General features: G+C 41.2%; 1 protein-coding gene across 1 annotated transcript in view; it reads left to right on the top strand.

Moving 5' to 3' along the window:
* Positions 1-269: 269 nt before the first annotated feature.
* The window catches only part of LOC132815176 (dual specificity calcium/calmodulin-dependent 3',5'-cyclic nucleotide phosphodiesterase 1A-like), a 579100-nt gene continuing 557209 nt past the window's right edge, over positions 270-22160 (top strand). The window contains exon 1 of the mRNA XM_060823990.1: positions 270-354. Coding sequence (XP_060679973.1) covers positions 270-354 — 85 coding nt within the window. The remainder of the gene's footprint in view (positions 355-22160) is intronic.

Below are 22160 nucleotides of genomic sequence, written 5' to 3'. Positions count from 1 at the left end.
TGACGATAAGTTAAAGCAACTGTTACTGTGTGATTGAGGTTGTTGATAGGGTGGATTAATCAGACTGCCTATAGTACGCCAGCATTTCAGTGAGTACATCAGGGGTGGAGATGCTGTTTGGTGTCTGTGTTCCAGTATTAGGAGATATGTGAGATCAGGCATGAGTGTTGAGTGTGAGGCGTGAGAAGCAGAATTTCAATTGTAGCTAATTGCAAGCTCCAGAGACAGAACTTCTGATCCAATTGCACCTGGATTACAGAAATCTGAATATGACTGAGACAAATTGTAGAAAACAAGGGTTCAAAAAATGTCGGAGTGCTACTTTCAACATTGATGGATTTAGTTTCACCATACGTAAGTGAATAGACTGTGATTGAAAGAGTTTGAGACCTGAATAACTTGAACTGCATTCTGTATACGTGTATTTTTCAAATGTACCCTGATACAGATTTAGATTCATGCATTTATTTTTGAGGAATTTGCATATCATGTGGAAAAGTAACCAAAATTTAATGCAGCATTTTGACTAGTTCAGTTCTGTCCACCTTAAAGTCTTACAATTTAGATGGCTAACATGCATTGTAAATAGAGTTGCGCTTGAAAAATCCTCACAACTCTAGTTATAGTGAGTGATCAGCAGGAATGATAAGATGCATGGTGTATACATTAAAATAGATGTAATACTTTCTTAAAAGCATTTAAGTGTCAATTGTACTAGTGATCACACCAGATGATCCTTAAAATGGACTTAACCAGTCTAGCGCAAACCATTGTCTTATGTCTGCCACCAAAATCCAAAGGCTAGAAATGTTACAATAATGCTATTTCCCCACATAAGCATTGCTCACTGCCCAAATTGATTAACTTTGGTTATAAGGCATTATACTTATGCAAATATGTTTGCATAACATTGAGAAATTATGAAAACATGTACTGTTACTGCTTTTCATCTTTTAATCTGATTTGCAAGAATATTTAAGCACTCTAATTAACTCTTGTCAGCATGAGAGTTTTGTTTTAATGAGAAATCCTGCTATTAACAAATGCAAACCTAATGTATTGAATTGCTCTTAAATATCCAATGAATTTTGAGAAGCAGCACTTTTCTGAGAGCCCATTATAAAATGAAAGTAAGTAGCAATATCCTGTAAATTGTTGATGTACGATTAAGCGACATTAATTTGATGATTGCTGCATTGCATTGAAAAGATGACATCACTAAAAATAAGTAAGATCATTTTTTGCTTGCATGAACTTTACAAAAAATTTCAAAAGCTGGTGTTTGCCATCTTACTGATAAAATGCTCTGTGAGCTGATTGCTGTCTCCATGGTGACAAAACAGGACATGATGTCACATAGTGATCGCAACGGCAGCCAGCAACTTCTTTTAGCATCCAGCTCCCAGTCGCAGCTTGAAATTCAACGGGTGTCTCATTATTTGTGTTTATTGAGTAATTAGTACAACTTGCCTCTCCTCACACATTAAACTCTGAAATCAGCCTGACTTATACTGCATCTGGTACTGACAAGACTGTGGGCGATAAGACACCTCCAGGTTCTTCATGACTTGTTATTAACAAGCTGTGTTGGGCCTCCTAGTGGACTTATTAGTGACAGATAGAAATCCTTAGTGGGCACTCCTACAGGCACCTTGAAGGGGATGATACTAAAAACCTTGAATTTAGGTTCACTTGAATGTGAAATAAGAGATTCAATTGATTTACATGTGTAGATGAATTTAAAATAAAACAGTTTACATTTATAGCTTGTCTTTACTCTAGTAAAGTATCCCCAAAGTATTTTGCAGTAATGCAATCAGACAAAAATTGACAATGAATTAAAGGAGACTAAAAGAAACAGAATTTAAAAAGTGCCTTAAAACAATGAAGTGGAACAGCAAAAGATTGAGGACAAGAATTTAGGAATCCTGAGGCCTACTTGACTGAAGGCAGGATGCCAAAGGTGAGATGCAGGAGTTGGGGTGTGGTTTGTTCAGGTTAGAAATAGTACAAAATTCCTTCAGGATTATTGGCATGGTGGAACACGTGGTGATGTTTGGAGGGTGAAGAAGTTAAGAAGCAAAAACACAAGAATGAAAATTTAAAACTTGAAGCACTGGTGCACCAGGAGTAGGGTGTCGTTTTGGTCAGGGATTTCCTGCAGTAACTTCTTTAGCACTGCTGCTTTCACATCTTTGGATTTGGTTTGCGCTGGCAAAACCAGCATTTATTGCTCATCCTTAGTTTCCTTGATGCCTGCTGCCTTCTTGAACTGCTGCAGTCCTTGTGCTATTGGTGAGGATGTTCAATAAAATGACCCAGCAACGTTAACTGGTTCTCTTGCCACAGGTACTGTCAGACCTATCTTGTATTCCCAGCATTTTCTGTTTTTGTTAAGCAAACATAATCTAGTTGGACAGAGAGAAATAGAAATCATAACTGGTGAGAACATTTTAGGAACACAAACTAAAGAGAGTAAAAGAAAGAAACTGGGGAGTGGGGGTGTGTGGGGAAAGGAGACAGTTGGAATGGCAACAATGATAACGTACATTTATATATGGTCTTTAACATTGTTAAAAGATTTCCAAAATGTTTCAACTAGTTGCATCATTTGAATGAATGCCCGATAAATTCAATAGTGCAATGCCTGTTTATCATTCCCTCAGTGGTTTACTGAGTCTGCAGTGCACTACTTACAATCACAGCAGCAATATAACAACATTCTAAAATCAGTAATAATGTCTACACATTAAATTCTCGTGCTTTTTGCAAGATCTGTTTTTCGTTCTCGATGCCCAAAGACTTAGAGTCATGCAGTGCGGAAACAGACCCTTCAGTCCAACCAGTCCATGCCGAATATAATCCCAAACTAAACCAGTCCTACCTGCCTGCTCCTGACCCATACCCCTCCAAACCTTTCCAATTTATGTAACCATCCAAATGTCTTTTAAACATTGTAATTGTACCTGCATCCACCACTTCCTCAGGAAGTTCATTCCACTTAATGTGTAGAATTAACTAGCCTCTTATGTCTTTTTAAAAACATTCTCCTCTCACTTTAAAAATGTGACTGCTGGTCTTGAAATTTCCCATCTTTTGGAAAAGACAACTATCATCAACTCTATCTATACCTTTCTTTATTCATAAACTTCTATCAGGTCACTTCTCAACCTCCTACACTCCAGTGAAAAGGTCCCAGCCTATCCAGCATTTCTTTATAACTCAAACCTTCCATACCCGCAACATCCTAGTAAATCTCTTCTGAACCCTCTCCAGCTCAATATTCTTCCCATAACTGGGTGACCAGAACCGGATACTGTATTGCAGGAAAGGTCTCTCCAATGTCCTTTACAATTTCAACATAACGTCCCAACTCTTATACTCAAAGGACTGAGCAATAAAAGCAATTGTGCCAAATATCTTTTAACCTTCCCATCTATACAGATGTCAAGAGTATGTTGCTGGGAAAGAGCAGCAGGTCAGGTGCCATCTGAGGAGCAGGAGAACTGAAGTTTCAGGCATAAGCCCTTCATCAGGTTTGGAGGAACGCCTCATATTCCACCTAGGGACCCTGCAACCACAGCGGATAAATGTGGATTTCAACAGCTTCCTCATTTCCTCTCCCCCCCACATTATCCCAGTCCCAAGTCTCCAACTCAGCACTGCCCTCCGGACCTGTCCATCACTCACCCCTCTGACCTATCACCTTCTCCCTCACCTTCATCCACCTATCACTTTCCCAGCTACCTTTCCAACAACGCCACCCCCCCTCCCATTTATCTCTCAGCCCTGGGCCATAAGTCTCATTCCTGATGAAGGGCTTATGCCCGAAACATTGATTCTTCTGCTCCTCGGATGCTGCCTGACCTGATATGTTTTCCCAGCAACACACTCTCAACTCTGATCTCTATCATCTGTAGTTCTTACTTTCTCCTGTCTATATATGATGCAAACTTAAAAGAATTATGTACCTGCACCTCTAGGTTTCTCTGTTCTACATCACTACCCAATGCCCTACCATTAATTGTATAAGCCCTACCCTGTTTGTTGTATTAAAATGCAACGCCTCGCATTTATCCAGATTGTATTCTATCTGTCATTTTTCAGTCCATTGAGCCATTTGATCAAAATCCTTTTGTAATCCTAGAAAATCTTCTTCATTGTCTACTATGCTACCACTTTTGCTATTGTCCGTAAACTTACTTATGATGCCTCCTACATTCTCATCCAAATTGTTAATATACAGACAAACAATAGAGGACACAAAACCAATCCCCGTGGAACACCTCTGATCACAGGCTCCACTCCAAAAAACAATCCTCCACCATTACTCTCTGTCTCCTGCTGCTTAAGTTTTGTGTAATACAACATAATCATAGTGATCATGACTGCTACTTAATGAATCATGCAGAACTACTTTTTAAATCGTTGTTCATGAGATGAGAACATTTCTAGCAAGGCCATAATTTATTGTCCAACTTAAAATTACCCTTGAGGAAGTGATATTGAGCTGCACCTTGAACTGCAGCAGGTCATGTTGTGAAGGACATCCATGGAGCTATTAGGTATATTTATAAGGGGTTCTGTTGTGGTGAAATTGTAGTGTCCCCACCCCTGGACTAGGAGGCCTGGATTCAAGTCCCACTTGCTCCATAGGTGTGTAGTAACGTCTCTAAATAGGTTGATTAGCTAACCGGGCGAGAAATGATGTGACACGGTGGCACAGTGGTTAGCACTGTTGCCTCACAGCGCCTGAGACCCGGGTTCGATTCCCGACTCAGGCAACTGACTGTGTGGAGTTTGCACGTTCTCCCTGTGTCTGCGTGGGTTTCCTCCGGGTGCTCCGGTTTCCTCCCACAGTCCAAAGATGTGCGGGTCAGGTGAATTGGCCATGCTAAATTGCCCGTATTGTTAAGTAAGAGGTAAATGTAGGGGTATGGTTGGGTTGCGCTTCGGCGGGTTGGTGTGGACTTGTTGGGCCGAAGGGCCTGTTTCCACACTGTAAGTAATCTAAACCTGAACCCAGGCCCAGTAGCTCAGGGGTCAATGCTGTTAGGAATTATCTCTGGCAAATTGATACACCTGACTGTGTTGCAAGGGTATTTAGAGTTAACCTTATAAATGATCAGCTTTGAAATGCTAACTTTGTTTCTCTCTACAAAGATGCTGCTATCTGTTATGAGCTAATGTAGTTTGTGTATTTATTTCAGATTCCTAGCACCTGTGCTATTTGTCTTTGTCACAGTCATCTATGTTCCTGTATGTTTAGAATCTTACTCCTTCATTAATTCTGGTCATTGCTTGACTTATTGACATTTTTGCCTGGATTGCTCTTGAAGGTTCCTTTTGTCTGCACTGAGAATAATTTTGTTACTCTTATTGCTGCTTATTTTATAAGTAATCTAAATGTAGTTAAGGGTGGTTTTAGAGGGTGTTTCTTTGGACCTAAGATTGAGGAGTGGTAAGGAGGCAAAATGAGAGCAAGCTGCTGGAATAAGCTGGTGGAAGGTGAGGCAGCAACCAGGAGAGCACATATCTGCTAAAACTCTTGGCCAAGCAGCCATTTGCTACAGACTACAGAATTTTAGCTTCGGCTGCAACAGTCCAAACCAGTTGGCTGAATGGTAGCAGTAATGCACAGTGCCCAGCAGAGGAACAAACAAGATGTCCATTAGAGAATGGACAGCAGTGCCTCTCCCCTGTAGGTGAGGTCAGGTCCTGCCTCAGTAACTGAGGACTGCAAGGTTCCTAGTGAGTATAGCAGTGATTTGTCAATTCAAAGCCGTCTTCATCAGTGACTACCCATTCCCCCTACTTGCCCATCACTCCGACAAATACTAGGATATCTGTTACTGAGCTTCCATGCTAATGGTGTCAGTTGTGATGGAATCTGATAGGTCAGTCATGAGATTATCCATTTCACTCCGTTCCACGTTATTGTTAGAGTTGATCACCAGGTCCATTAAGAACAGAACGGTATTTTATCTGCTCCATGAATGTTTGAGACAATACTGATATTCTTCAACCTTCTCCACAAACACTCTGGCAGGCTGTCCAGTGCACTGTGCTGTCGACGAATATGTCTACAAAGTTTACACCTATAACCTGGGCCCTCTAGACCATCTCTGCAGCAAGCTTAACTTCAGGGAGTTAATAGCTGCAAATGTGTTGCTGGTTAAAGCACAGCAGGTTAGGCAGCATCTCAGGAATAGAGAATTCGACGTTTCGAGCATAAGCCCTTGTGGCTTCTTATTCTCTCCTTAGCTATAGTGCAGTTATGTCCAGTGAGGCAACACCACCTTTAAGCTAACCTCTAATGTCTATCTGGGGTCAGTAATGTGAGGTCAGATGTTTTTAATCAATTTGTTCAGATGTTTTATATCATTCCACTGAAGCAGGTGGGACTTGAAATTGGGCTTATAGCTAAAAGCAGGGACATTACCACTGTACCACAACTGCACGAACTATGAACTACAATTAGTAATGACAGGATTTAAAACTACATCACTAAAGAGGCTGGAATCTTAATCCAGTGCCTTTGGCTGCTTGGCCAGATTAGCAGCGTGCTAGAATCTGATGAATACATTTTCTGGTTTTCTGGGTTCTGGTGCTGAATGCTATTGACATTCTTAGCAACTGATAATGAAAGATTGACAAGTGCTTCTGAAATGGAGAGGAGAGGAAAAAGGAGTGGTCAACAGCCCTTTTCAGCAAATATCACATTATCCAGTGGCTAGGATAGTCCGTTCTGGGCTAGGGAAGGGATGGAGGTGGGGGGCTAGGTGAGAGTTAGCAGATTTATTCTTCTTTCACCTGTGGCAAGCTGTTGCCTTGTGTTATGTGCAACCTCCTCCTGTGATAGAGTGGAGTGTGTTTCTGAGATTCTTACAAGAGGTTTAAAGAGTGTGGGTGCCAAGGTGCAATCGTTTGTGTATGTCATGAGAGGAGAGTTGTGGGTGAATGAGACTTTTTTTTAAATGCAGAGAAGGAGACTGAATGAAGTGAGTTGCAGTGATTGCAAGAGTATGTGGGTGAAAGAGAATACTGTTGAGTGTGCTGTGGGTGTTGTAATTAATGAGGTGCAGTTGTCTCAGCAAGTAATTCAAAATCTGCCTTGTACAATATAATTTCCCTGCATTGCAACAATGTTCCTGAGTAGTGTTTCTAACAATGTCGTACTCAACAGTGAGGTCTCACTGTCACTTGAGAGGATGCCCAGAGGACTGCCTTCGCCAAGAAAAAGAATAAATGTCCCTCTTCATTGTCTGCACTAAAATCTCCAGTGCAGCGTTAACAGCACTTTTGTTTCAGCCACATTTTTCCTCCAGTTGATCCAATGTCTTTGCAGCCAGACAGCTTTTAAGTAGTATCCTGCATTCCCAATATTCACCCCACGCTGACATGAGCTAGTTAAGCAGCACTGGCTTCATGCACAAATGGTTAAGGTAGCTCCATGATTATTAGCTGTATTGAAGCACAACTGACTCTGTCCAACTATATTCACGTGATATCTGATTTTTTCGTCAATATGTTCAGTTTAAATGTCTCAAAATTTCCATGTAGTGTAGAACTGACATAGTACTTCAAGTTATCTAGGCACTCTTCTAGTGAAGGTGTTAAACAAATTTATGCTGGTTTCCCACTGGCACTAAAGTTATGGGCAGATATATTTGGTAAAGTTTCCTTCTGTGCAATTTATCAGACAAGTTAAACCTTTAACAGATTAACATTGCCTTTCAAAGAAGAATGGCACTTCAGACAAATGCAGGATATTCATGTGTTCCTACATTGCATTTGTGCAACTATTTTTTTGCTGAAACACGAAGGCATAATTTTCAACTTTCATGGAGATGGGAATACAGAGCTGGTGGTAGCATATTGGCAAACCTTATTATACCCTGTTTGATTTCCTATCCATGCAAGTCAATATTATGTCCTGAGTTCCATCATTGAAACATATATCATGGAATACGGCTCTTCGTGCCTCCAGTGGGCCTTTGGAAGAATTATCCAATGAGTCCCATTGTCCTCGTCTATCTGTCATATGTGGCTATTCAGGAGGCTTGATTTTGTTATTATATAATTATATACCGCTGCCAGCTATAGCAGTGTTGCTATGTTTGCTGTTCATAGTAAGCTCATAGTAAGCTTCATAGTAAGTCTTTTAATTGGACTTTGCTCATGATCATTTAAATGAGCATAAGAATATTTCATACACTAGCCACAAAATTAAATTCTGTATCACCTGCAATTTTGTTGTTGCAGGTGTCAGGTCCATCTGCAGCATATGCATCCACTTCTTGTGAGGTTCATACCAAACACCATTTTGAGTAGATTGTTCATGCTGGACGCTTCTGTTAGACGTTTATGTAGTAGGTAGATCATAATATTGATCGAAAATGGGGTGTAGCACTAGTATAGGAAGAGGGCATCAGATTTCTGAAGAATTGTACTGGTAGAGGCAGTTGTTTTAGACAGGTGGAGCCTATACAAGTTGGACAGGTGACACCAAAACAGGACTGGGACTGATAACCTCAAAGGGAGGTTTGCTTGTGCTGTTGGGGTTGATTTAAACTAACTTGTCAGGGTATGGAAACCTGACCAGTTACACAAATTAGAAGGAAGTGAAGTTAGTAACAGGAAGTCAAAAAGATGCCAGCGAGACTAAAGTCATGGAAACAAAACCAAGCACGGAGTCTGCTTTGAAAGTGGAATGATGTCAAAAAGACAAATTTGAGGCACTCCACTGTTCACCACAAGATGAATGATCTCAAAACATAAGTTGATGGAAGTGGTTATGATATAATTGCCATTACAGGAAATATGGGTATCTGGTGACTATGATTGGGATCTGAATATTCAAGGATATTCAAAGTTTAGGGAGGACAGACCAGAAGGAAATAGTAATGGCTTTGCACAGATAATATAGGGTGGAATCAGTATTTGAGAAAGGGAGAATCTCAGAGCAGATCTATGCATAGAGCACATGGAAGATGGACAATACGGTTATCAAGCGTAACTTCAAATCTACGTATAGACTGGAGAAACCAATTGAACATTGAAGCTGTGGAGGATGAGTTTCTGGAACATATAAGAGGTGGTTTTCGAGAGCAATGTGTTCAGCTAACTAGGGGATTTGTTATTTTTAGGTCTTAGAGTCATAGAGATGTACAGCATGGAAACAGCCTCTTCGGTCCAACCTGTCCATGCTGACCAGATATCACAACCCAATCTAGTCCTATCTGCCAGCACCCAGCCCATATCTCTCCAAACCCTTCCAATTCATATATACATCCAAATGCATTTTTAAATGTTGCAATTGTACCAGCCTCCACCATTTCCTCTGGCAGCTCATTCCATACATATACTACCCTCTGCATGAAAAAAGTTGCCCCTTAGGTCTCTTTTATATCTTTTTCCTTTCACCCTAAACCTATGCCCTCTAGTTTTGTACCTCCCTCCCCAGGGACAAGACTTTGTCTATTTATCCTATCATCCTTTCCTGATGAAGGGCTTATGCTCGAAACGTCGAATTCCCTATTCCTGAGATGCTGCCTGGCCTGCCTTGCTTTGACCAGCAACACATTTTCAGCTGTTATCCTATCATGCCCCTCACGATTTTGTGAATCTTTTATAAGGTCGTCCCTCAGCCTCTGACGTTCCAGGGAAAACAGCCTCAACCTGTTCAGCCTCTCCCTGTAGCTCAAACCCTCCAACCCTGGCAACATCCTTGTAAATCTTTTCTGAACCCTTTCCAGTTTCACAACATCTTTCCGATAGGAAGGAGACAAGATTGCATGCAATATTCCAACAGTGGCCTAACCAATGTCCTGTACAGGCGCAACATGACCTCCCAACTCCTGTATTCAATACACTGACCAATAAAAAAAAGCCTACCAAATGCCTTTTTCACTATCCTATCTATCTGTTACTCCCACTTTCAAGGAGCTATGAACCTGCACTCCAAGGTCTGTTTGTTCAGCAATACTCCTGAGGACCTTACCATTAAGTGTGTAAGTCCTGCTATAATTTGTTTTCCCAAAATGCACCACCTTGCATTTATCTGAATTAAACTGCCACTTCTCAGTCCATTGGCCCATCCAATCAAGATCCTGTTGTAATCTCAGATAACCTTCTTTGCTGTCAACTACACCTCTAACTTTGGTGTCATCTGCAAACTTAGTCTAGTATTGTATAATGAAAAAGGACAAATGAGCAATCTTATTGTAAATGAACATTTCGGGATGAGTGGTCACAATAGAATGGAATTTTAGATTATGTTTCAAAATGGAAGTAGTTGAATCTGAGACAAAGGTGTTAAAATTTGAATTAGGATATTTATGAAGGGGCAAGACACAAATTGAGTGAGATGGAGTGGGAAAATAGATTAAAAGGCATGACTGAACCTAGGCATGAATAGTCTTTAAAGAGTTATTACAGAACTTACAGCAACTAAACATTTGTTGAAGACGTAAAAAATAAAAAGAAGTCAAACTGTGGCTAATAAAGCAAATTCAGGATTGTATAAGATTAAAAGAAAAGGTCTATAAAGTTTCCAGAAATTGCTGTATTTCTGAGGATTGAAAGGTTTATAGTATGCAGAAAGGAGGAACAAGAAGCTGATAAGAAAGGGATTCTGGATTAGAGGTGCTGGAAAAGCACAGCAGTTCAGGCAGCATCCGAGGAGCAGTAAAATCGACGTTTTGGGCAAAAGCCCTTCAAAGGCTTTTGCTCGAAACGTCGAATTTCCTGCTCCTCGGATGCTGCCTGAACTGCTGTGCTTTTCCAGCACCTCTAATCCAGAATCTGGTTTACAGCATCTGCAGTCATTGTTTTTACCCTGATAAGAAAGGGAGACTAGGATATTAATATAATCTAGGAAAATACATAAAGATGAACTGTAAAGTTTCTGTGGGGACGTATAAAAGAAATGATTGGCTAAAGCAACTGTAGGTCCACTACAAAGAACGTCAGGAGAATTTATAATGAGCAGCAGAGAAACAAAGTGATTCGTTTGTGTCTGTTTTCATTTAGGAATATACCATTAATCTTCCTGGAGATCCAAGTGGCTAGGACGAATGAATAGCTGAAGGAATTTAGCTTCAGTAAGTAGATTGTACTGGAGTAATGAATATGGTTGGAAGTTGGTGAATATTCTCGAGTCCTGGTGATCAATATCTCAATGTTGTAAAGACAGGGATTTAAGAGATTTTCTTCCAAAATTCTCTAGATTCTGCAATTATTCTTGTGGATTGGAGGGTAGTAAATGTCATCTAATAATTTTAAGAAGGGAGTGAGAGTGCTAACAGGGAACTACAAACTTGTTAGCCTCATATCAGTACAGAAAATACTATAAAAGATAGGATAAATAGACACCTGGTTGATAATGATCAAATTGGACATGAATTTTTGAATGGGAAATCATGTTTGATAAACATGTTGAAGCTTTTTTGAAGGTTACTAACTAATTAACAAAGAAGAACAGTTGAATATAGTATATTTGGACTTTCACAATGCTTTTGGTGAAGTGCACAGAAGACTGGTAAGAAAAAATTAAAGCATGTAAGGTAGGAAGTAATGTGCTGGTGTAGATTAATACTTGATTACAGACAGAGAATGGAGTGTAGGTATAAATGGACCATGCTTGATTTGGCAGGTTATGACTAGTGGGGTACCGCAGGGCTTAGTACTTGGGTCCCAGCTGTTGACAATATACATCAATAGTTTGAGATGGTGGGAGATTGAAAGTAGAGAGGAAGAATTGCTTCTCTCAAAATGAATTTATGAAATTCCCTGCTGCAAAGTACGGTGGATGCTGGGACATTGAAAAAAAATGAGGAGGAGATAGACATTTTTATTTAATAACAGTTTAAATGGTAATGGGGAGGAAAGTGGAATTGAAGCCAGGGTGAGATTAGCAATGATATATTAAATTGAGCCTGGGATGACATTAGGATTGATATATTAAAGGATAGAGCAGGCTCAAGAGGATGAATTGCTTACTCCTGCTCCTCGTTCTTATGTTCTTATGAAACTTAGAAAATACCAAAAGTAATAGGCAGGATAAATGTGGGTAGGATGTTTCCCCTAGTCTAGAACTAGGAGTCAAAATTTAAAAACGTGAGGTTGCTACTTCAGTCTGAGATGAATTTTTTTTTATTCAGTGTTGAGAATGTTTGGCATTTTCTCCCACAGATGGCTGTGGAATTTCAGTTTTTGAGTATGTTAAAGATAGAAGCTGATAGATTTCTGATTACTAGTAGTGTACAGAATTAAAAGTAAAAGGTGGATAAAAAGCATTGAAGTGTTTGATCCGTTGATGTTATATTGAAAGGGGGAGAGACTCAGTGGGCTGAATGGCCTAGTTCTGTTCTTAAGTTTCTATAACACCAGTCAATGTAGTGTCATTTGCAACCTGAATTTTCTAGCTAATGTGACCTCAAATACAGCAGTAAACACCTCATCAGTGTTATTTAAAGGAATGGAATCTTCCTATATAGTTATTAGGGGGACTGCAATTATCCAAATATAAACTGTGATATAGTGATGGTGTAAGGGGCAGCAAGAGACAGATGTTCCTCAAATGTTTTCATGAGAGCTTTCTACACCAGTATGTGTCCAGTCCAAAGAAAGGATACACTGTTGGACCTAGTCCTTGAAACTCAGTTGGGTAAAGTAGATCAAGTGTCTATGGGAGAACATTTAGGAGAAATTAATCATTGTCTCATGATGGTCAGGATGACGGTGGAGAGTGATGAGCAACAAACCAGAGTTGAGTAAAGTCAGTTAGTGGGATTTTCAATGGAGCAAGAGCAAAGCTGGGCAAAATTGAGAGACCGGCGGGAAAATGGTAACTGAATAATGGAGCTTCCTTCAAAGAGGAGATGGTTTGGATACAATCAAGGTATATTCCCCCAAGTGGAAAAGGTAGGACAAAAAAAATCCTGATTTCCCTGGTAGAGGAAGTAGAAATTAACATCCGAACGAAAATGTGTGCTTATCACAGATAAATACAATAGAGAACCAAATGGAATGCAAAAGTGTTAGAGTGGACGTGAGAACGCAAATAAGAGAAGCAAGAAGGAATTATGAGAAAAGACTAGCAGCTAACATTAAGCAGAATCTTTCTATAGGTGTAAAAAAGAAAAAAGTGGTTTAGAAAAGGAGTAAGGTAGATTAGACACCAATGAAATATTGAGGTGTTTTGGGGGGGGGGGGATAGCAAGTGTTAAATGAATGCTTTGCATCTGCCTTTATAAAAGAGGAAGGCGCTTTCCAGGCCATTGTGACAGAGGAACAAACTCTTGTCACTAGAGAGGTTCAAAATTAACAAGGAAGAACCCTTGAAAAGACTGTTGGTTCTTAAAATGGACAAAACACTGGGTTTAGGTGAGATGTATCTGAGGATTTTGAATGAAGTGAGGGTAGAAAATTTTTAGTCCTCCCTGGACTTGGGGGAAGTGCCAGACGACTCGAAAATTGAAAACATTATGGCCTTCTTCAAAAAAGGTTGTTAAGGTAATCCCAGCAATTACAAGCTAGTGTTTGGTGGCAGGGAAGCTTTGAGAAATGATTATTCAGGATTGAATTAGCAATCACATGGATAAAGGGTGGGTCTGGCATTGGGACCCTTGCTTTTCCTGATATATCTTTTTGATTTGGATTTTAGTGTGTGGAAATTAACTCCAACATGTGTGCATGACATGGAAGAAGGAAAATTTTAAACTGTGAGGGGGACAGTGTGGAATTTCAAAAAGACATTGACAATTTGGTGCAGTGTGCAGATGACGGATGTAGACAAATTATGCACTTTGGTTGAAACAACATCGTCCCGTTTGATATTGCTTTTCATACTGTTCTAAAGGAGGTGCAGGAGCGGGAGGACCTGGATGTCTGTATGCATAGATCATTGAAGGAGACTAGACAGGTGTAGGGAACAATTAATAAAGCATAATAAATAATCTCATTTATTAATGGGGCATAAAGAGCAGGAGGTGATATTGAACTTGTATAAAACATTTGTTTGACCTCAGCTGGAGTATTACTTACTGTTGTGGGCTCCATGTTTATTGAATAGATATGAATACATTGAAGAAAATACATAAGTGATTACACAAGAATGGTTTCAGGAATGAGAAATGAGGATAGATTGAACAAGTTGGGACTATTCTCCTTGGAGAAAAGGAGGCTGAATGAGGATTTGATAAAGATTTTCAAAACCTTGAGTTAGCTGGATAGATGCTGTTCTCGCTTGTAAAAGGAAAAAAAAAATGATGGGCATAGATTTAAAGTGTCCATAAGAAACAAGGGTAATATGAGGAAAAATAATGTTTTCACCCAGTGAGTAGTTAGGGTATGAATGTCCTGCCTGGAAAAGTGGTGGAGGAAGGTTCAATTGAGGCATTCAAGAGGGCAGTGGATGATTGTATAGAAATAGTGTGCAAGGGTATGTGGAAAAAACAGGAGATAGGTGAAGATTAGATTAGATTACTTACAGTGTGGAAACAGGCCCTTCGGCCCAACAAGTCCACACCGACCCGCCGAAGCGCAACCCACCCATACCCCTACATACACCCCTTACCTAACACTACGGGCAATTTAGCATGGCCAATTCACCTGACCCGCACATCTTTGGACTGTGGGAGGAAACCGGAGCACCCGGAGGAAACCCACGCAGACACGGGGAGAACGTGCAAACTCCACACAGTCAGTCGCCTGAGTCGGGAATTGAACCCGGGTCTCAGGCGCTGTGAGGCAGCAGTGCTAACCATTGTGCCACCGTGCCGCCCGGTCATGATGAAAATTGAAGTTTGAAGCTTCTGTGTTGGCACAATGTTCTGAATGGCCTCCTTCTGGACCATAGCAATTGTATGATTTAACCACTTTCAAGTTTGTTGCTGATCGACTGCGACTTGCTATTGCTGAGCTTAATAGAAACATTTGCAAATTTGTACCACTGATTAAAGTTATTCACGTTGAGTGGCAGGTGTTGAAGGCTATGATTGTCATATCAAGAATTTTAATGCTGTCACTAGTTCTCAATCAGTGTGTGATGTGGTTTCTACCTTGCTTGCACGAGGACAGGAAAAATGAGTAGACCTAGCACAAGGAAGGACAGCTGCTCAATAATACAGGAGGAGAAGAGTTCTAAGCCAAATGTTATAGGACTCTGAGGGAGAAGTCTGCTTCAATCAAGCAACACAAGGTGTTTCAGAAGTGTAAATGTTTTACTTAGTCATCAGAATGATCAACTTGTTTCTTTTTATGACTATTATTGGGAACAACAGAGACTATCACCAAACGTTTTCAAAAATAACTTGTTTACTCAGATCAGACTTATTCTTTAAACAAGCAACAAGCGGCTGTTTTAATCTCGTTCTTTTTGGGATGTGAGTGTTGCTATCTGGGCCAACATTTATTACCCATCTATAGCTGTCATCGAGAAGGTGGTGCTGAGCTGCCTTCTTGAATCAATGCCACCCATTTGGTCTGGGTAATGCTACAATGCTGTTCGGGAGGGATTACAAGGATTTGGGCTCAACAACTGTTTGGGAATGATGACGTATTCCCAAATCAGAATGGTGAAAGGCTGGGAGGAGGACTTGCCACTGCTAGTATTCCCATGTATCTGCAGCATGTGCCCTTCTGGATAGTTTTGGATTTGGAAGGTTCTGTTTTAGGATCCCTGATGAAATACTGCAGTGCATATGTATGAATGTATGAACATAGAGCAAAAGTAGACCACTCGGCCTTTCAAGCCGCTGTACCATTCATAAAATCATGACTGACCTGATTTTAACCTTGACTTTACATTCCTGCATATCCCTTTGGTAATCAAGAATCCAATGATCTCTGCCTTAAAAATAGTTAAAGATTCTACAATCAGTCTTTAGAGGAAGAGACTTCTAAAGACCCTCAACCTTCTGATGGCATTATCTTTGTCATAAATGGCAACCACTTATTTTTTCAATTAATTCCTTCAATTCTAGATTCTCCCACAAGAGGAAACATTCTTTCCACATCCATCCTATCAAATCCCCTCAAGACTTTATATTTTTCCATTAAGTCGCCACTGCTTCTTCCAATCTTGAGGAAGTACATGCCTACCCTGTCAGGCCTTCAGTCTTATGGATGGTACACACTGCTGCCGAGTAAGCATCAGTGGAGGAAGGAGTGACTATTGATGTGGTAGCAATCCATTGAACTGTTTTGTCTTGGATAGTGTCATCAAGTTGTTTGAGTGTTTCTGAAACTGAACTCAGGCAAATGGGAAATATTTCATCACTCTGCTGACTTGTACCTTGTGGATGATGGACAGCTTTGACAATTCAGAAGATAAGCTACTTGCTGCAAAAGTAATTGTCTCTGATGTACTCTTGTAGTCATAGCGTATATATGGTGAGTTCAATTCAATTTCTAATTACTAACCCCAGAATGTTGATAATGGATGATTCAGTGGCTGTAATGCCATTGAATGTCAAGGGGTGATGGTTAGACAATTTCTTGTTGAAAATGGTCATTGCCTGCCATTTTTTGCGTGCAAATATTACTTCCTCCTTATCAGCTCAAACCTGGATATTGTTGCGGTCTTGCTGCATTTGTACATGGATTTCTTCATGGATATCTTAGGACTTGTAAATTGTGCTGAACATTGTGCAATCATCAGTGATCATCCCCACCTTTGGCCTTATGATGAAGGGAAAGCCATTTGAGCAGATTAAGATGATTGGGCCTAGAACATTGCCCCGAGCAATTCATACAAAGATGACTGTCCTCCAACAACTACAAATATCCTCATTTGTATTATGCATGACTCCAGGCTGGCCTGTTTGGTAGTGGAGACAGAAATCTTCAACTCATTTAAAAGGTTCTTCAATCTGCACCTGAAGAGCTATAACCTGAAAAGCTCTGGATCAGCTGCTGGCCAGAGGGATTAGAATGGATGGCCAGGAACATTCCCTCTAAGCTGCATGATTGTGCAGCGGTTGCGAGGTTCTGCGCATGTCAATTGAATGCATTGGCGTCTGCTTTTGGAAGCTGCTGATGTGCATAACTCTGAGGCCTGCACAGTGGATAAAGCAACATTTGAGGGAACTTTGACCAGTTCAATCAGCCAGCACTGATAGGTTGGGAAGAATGGCTTCTTTTTGTCCTGTAACATTCCTATGGGCCTTCTATCTTGCCCTTAACCCTATTTATGACATATCTGTTTCACCATGAGGTATTCTGCTGCTTCTTGCAGGTGTATCTGAGCTCCAGAGCTGGACAAGAGACAACTCTCTGTGGGTGGCAATCATATGGTGGAGAAGGCGAACATCTTCAATTTCTTTCAGTTCATCATCTGCTGTGGTGTGGGAGGGGGAAGAGGTATATTCATTGGAGGGAATTCAGCGACTGTGAAGTAACCACACTACTTTACCCACATAGTGAGCTCGTAGACTTGCACATTCCAAATTCCAAGCACTGTATCTAAATTCAGCAAAGATAATAACCTCAAAGAATTCTTTCTAGATTATTGTCTAGCTGGTATTAGACTATAGTCTGTGCATATTGCTAATTAATGCCCAGTATCCACGATACCTTTACACTTGTCATTGTTTAATTAGCAAATGTAAATCCCCAAAACTGACCAATAGCCTCCTCACTTGCTGAGTTCAAAGTGGTTGGCCTGTCACTCATCTGTAGAGGGGAACTGAAATAACTCCGTAGAGGCCAGGATCTGTCACCAAGTCCCCCTTTATTTGCACGTGATTGGTCCTTGACATTAGTACTGTTCATTCAGAATCAATGAGTGTGGCATGATGGCTTGGTAGTTAGCACTGCTACCTCACAGGCACCAGGGACCATGGTTGAATTCTCACCTATGGCGACTGTCTGTGTGGAGTTTGCACATTCTCCCATGTCTGCATGGTTTCCTCCGGGTTCTCCGATCTCCTCCCACAGTCCAAAAATGTGTAGGTTAGGTGAATTAGCTATGGGAAATGCAGAGTTACAGGGATAAATTAGAAAGGAGAGCCTGGGTGGGTTGTTTTTAGGAGAGTTGGTATGGACTTGTTGGGCCAAATGGCCTGTTTCCACACTAAGGATTCTAAGATGAACCAGCTACCAGAGTGTCAGCATCTCTGACACTCCCCCTTTTAATCTGTCACCCAGGACTGCCTGTTTGGGGCTATTAATCTGCTCCAATCAGGGAACTCATATTTTGTGAGGTCCAGCTGGCTGACCTCATTACAATCACTACGCAGACATACCTTGGTAATGTGCAGCATTGTTTGTTTCTCTCCACTAAGCATAGAGAGTTTGTCATGAGAGCCCATGGATACAAATTGGCTGTTCAGGGGCCCCCGCTTGCCCACACTCTGTTAGGCAAGGACCACTATAGCATTCAAAGCCTGCCATTTGATAGGTGGTGTTAGACAAAAGGAATTTGTTAATGACTTTCCATGTCCCTCATTGCTTGATACAAAAGATGTCTGCTGGTGGGTTTTGCTAGAGAAAATTGCTCCCTATAATGTGTTGCGATGGAAGGTGGGCCAGAATGTGGTGTGAACAGATCATAGAGCAGTTAGTGAAGTGCAGCCTAGATTGTTTCAACCAGTCTGTGGCTTTTGTCAGTCAATGAATGTATGGGCAAGTGATGTTTGTAAGGATAGGAAGCCAGAGGAGTGGAGTTGAATGGAATGGAAGGTTCCAGTTTATGTGTTCGGTTGAGTGTCCACTAGCTGTGTGTGGGATGAACTATGCTAGACATCTGAATAGTACTTTGCTGGTGGTATAATAAGGCAACTGTTGAGCAATATACCCTACATAAATGGAGCACCTTTGGTTTGAAAATTATTGCTGATTTTGATCTTTGCTGAATTATCTTCCTGGAAGGAAAAGGTCTGATCTCGAATCTGTTATGGACCAGGCCAGACCCCTTCAAAACATTTCAAGAAAGTAGCCTGGACCATAACTTTGCTTGTTGTTTTAAGCAGGTGTAAAGTGGATATTCCAGGAGTGATGCAGCTGGCCCAACCACTTAGTTTAAAAAAAACCAGTAATTATTTGCAAGATTACAGAATGAAGCATAAACAAAATAAAACCAAATACAGAAGAACGTAACCAATCCGAAAACCCAACAGATTATCCCAACTTACTTATGCTGCTCCAAATACTTGCGACAAACCCTATAAACACCCTTTGGCAAAAAAAAAGGCTAATCAAACACAGGGTCTTACAGGAGAGATGTCAGAGAGAGGGATGATCAGCATGGACCTGCTTCTTTGGGTCCAACAGCTTCACAACTAACTGCTTGCTAAAACCAAATTAAACCCAAACCAGAGAAAAGCTGACATAGGAGAACTGGCCACTCCCCTTTCATTACAGAAGTGTTTTTTTTAAAATAACTTGAAAGCCTTTTGTCTGAGGCAGTTTCTGTTAGCTATAATCAAATTGGCCCTAAAGCCCTTTAAACCTAGACCTCCTAGAGTATCTGTATCTACCACGTCTCTGAAAAAAAAACAATGAAGGGCAACACAACCTTTTTAAAGGATCAGCATCATCAAAAGTCACTCCCAAATATGTTGGGTGGAATCACATTCTCATCTCTGGTCACCCCTGTGAACATGTTAATCTTTGTTGGCATTTGAACTGTGGAAGTGCATTATGCTGGTTGTGGTTTTGGAGGAATTTGGTATGCGATGTGTGTACTGCAGTGGTCTGCCAAATCTTGTAATGCCTTAGCACAGCATGTTTCATCGGTATAGATGAATATACAGAGTATGGAGGTTGGTATGTTCTTTGTATATGTGTTGAACAGGTTTGAAGCTAGCATGGAGCCATGTGTCAGGCTGTTGCCCTGTTGTTTCCATTGACATCTTCACTTGCCCACATGTATTTTGAATTGTCTGTTGTGAAGGAGTATGTCAATGACTGACATGACCCAGGCTGTAAGCTCTCTGGGCAGCTCTTGGTGCAGGCCAGTGTGCCATATTTTATTCGAAGTAACTGTGAGGCTCCAGTGACACTGTGCCTGTCCTCCGGTTTCTTCAGCTTTTGTTTTAGCTGCTAAGTACACTGGATCACCTGCTGCATCCTTTTGGAAACCAGCTTGATCGACATTAAGGATGCTATCTATTTGTCGAGATATGCACGATGAGACACTCCAAAATTTTAAAATACCCAGAAAGTGGTGAAATTGTTCAGTAGCTGGATGCCAATGTGTAATCTTTTCTAGGTCTTGTTTATTTTTTGCCACATAATACATCATCAGGAATAATTTTAACTGAGTGATTCCAGTGGAGACCGCATCGGGGGCCAGATTTTTTCAGGATCTCCGATGCAATATTGTCACATGCTGCTGCAGCATTTAAGGCTCCTTAATACTTTCTCTTGTTCTGTCATTTTGAAGGGACCAGGATTGCTCTGTTCTGAGTGTTGCTGATGATTTTTTTCCAGTTTGTTATACGTGATGTGTTCTTTTATTTTCCTTTCTAGTGGTTCTATCAATACCCAGAGCAGGTAAATGCCAACCTCCTAGAGGATGATCAAGTAATTTGGTTTTGGTGAACTTTCATTTCAGCTCCAAGGCAATGAATTAGACTCCAGTGCTTCTGACTGGATTGAGTGAAGTTAAGCCATGGTCTCATTGCCTGCTATCTGATGTGACTTGCAGCCTGTCTGGGGCCCCATGACGTGGCCTGCCATATTAAAATCACTATGTGACACATTGTCCTTTACGATTATTGTGCTTTCGGCTTCAAGGCATGACATGTAGGTGAGTTGATAACTGTGAGGTATGCATGTAGTTTGTGAACAGCTTCACAAAAGTTTCTTCCATAGGCAGATGGTTATACTGCAGTCCAATGTCTTGCTGCATTTTAGCCAACAATGCTTCTTCATTGAGCTATTGGTGACTGGAAGATAAAGGGCCATATGGATAAATGATGGCCTATGTTGACTATGTGGGACAATCACAAGAACTAATCTGGTTGAGACTGACCTTCAGTGGAACTGACCCAACTTAGGTCAGGTGAGAACTGCATTTGGCTGGATGGAATGCTTCTCATTACTGAGGATTGTGTGTAAGGATGAGTTTCTAGAGATGCACTCTCTGTAGCTGTTGATCATTCCTGTCTGGTGTGGAGTAACCCCAGTCATTGCGGTTGGTTTGAAGTCTCCCATTCAGTTGGCTTGGTGAGGTAGTAGGTTATATTAAATTAGATTAGATCCTCACAGCACCAGAGACTTGGATTCAATTCTTGCCTTGGGCAACTGTCTGTGTGGAATTTACACATTCTCCCCGTGTCTGCGTGGGTTTCCTCCGGGTGCTCCGGTTTCCTCCCACAGTCCAAAGATGTGCCGGTCAGGTGAATTGACCATGTGAAATTGCCCATAATGTTAGGTGTTGGCAAGATTTACTGTTCTCAGTTGACATTTGGAGAACTGTGCACACTAATAATATAAAAGCTGCCAAAGCGTCGCAGAGTATGATTTATGACAGGCTGGCTGCATTGATGATTCTGGATTAGACTAGGTGGCACAACTTTGTGCTACGTGAGGGATAGTAAGTCAAAATTTTGATGTGATAGTGACCTATTCCTACAGTTCTAAAGTTGTCCTCTTGCAGGAAAATAATGTCAATGGAATGTTGCGCAGTAAGATAGCCAGGGAGGCTTCTTTTAGCAGCGACAGGCCATTCAAATTAATTTGTAAGATTTGGGATGCATGTCCTATTGCCACCATAGAACACACCAGATGGCCTCCTTCTTTAGAGACCGCAATTTCCCTTCCCACGTGGTTAAAGATGCCCTCCAACGCATCTCGTCCACATCCCGCACCTCCGCCCTCAGACCACACCCCTCCAACCGTAACAAGGACAGAACGCCCCTGGTGCTCACCTTCCACCTGACCAACCTATCCGCCGACATTTCCGCCACCTCCAAAAAGACCCCACCACCAGGGATATATTTCCCTCCCCACCCCTTTCCGCCTTCCGCAAAGACCGTTCCCTCCGTGACTACCTGGTCAGGTCCACGCCCCCCCTATGACCCACCCTCCCATCCGGGCACCTTCCCCTGCCACCGCAGGAACTGTAAAACCTGTGCCCATACCTCCTCCCTCACCTCTATCCAAGGCCCTAAAGGAGCCTTCCACATCCATCAAAGTTTTGCCTGCAC

Source organism: Hemiscyllium ocellatum, chromosome 4 (assembly GCF_020745735.1).
Source record: "Hemiscyllium ocellatum isolate sHemOce1 chromosome 4, sHemOce1.pat.X.cur, whole genome shotgun sequence".
Lineage (NCBI taxonomy): Eukaryota > Metazoa > Chordata > Chondrichthyes > Orectolobiformes > Hemiscylliidae > Hemiscyllium > Hemiscyllium ocellatum.
This window is presented reverse-complemented; position numbering and strand designations above follow the sequence as displayed.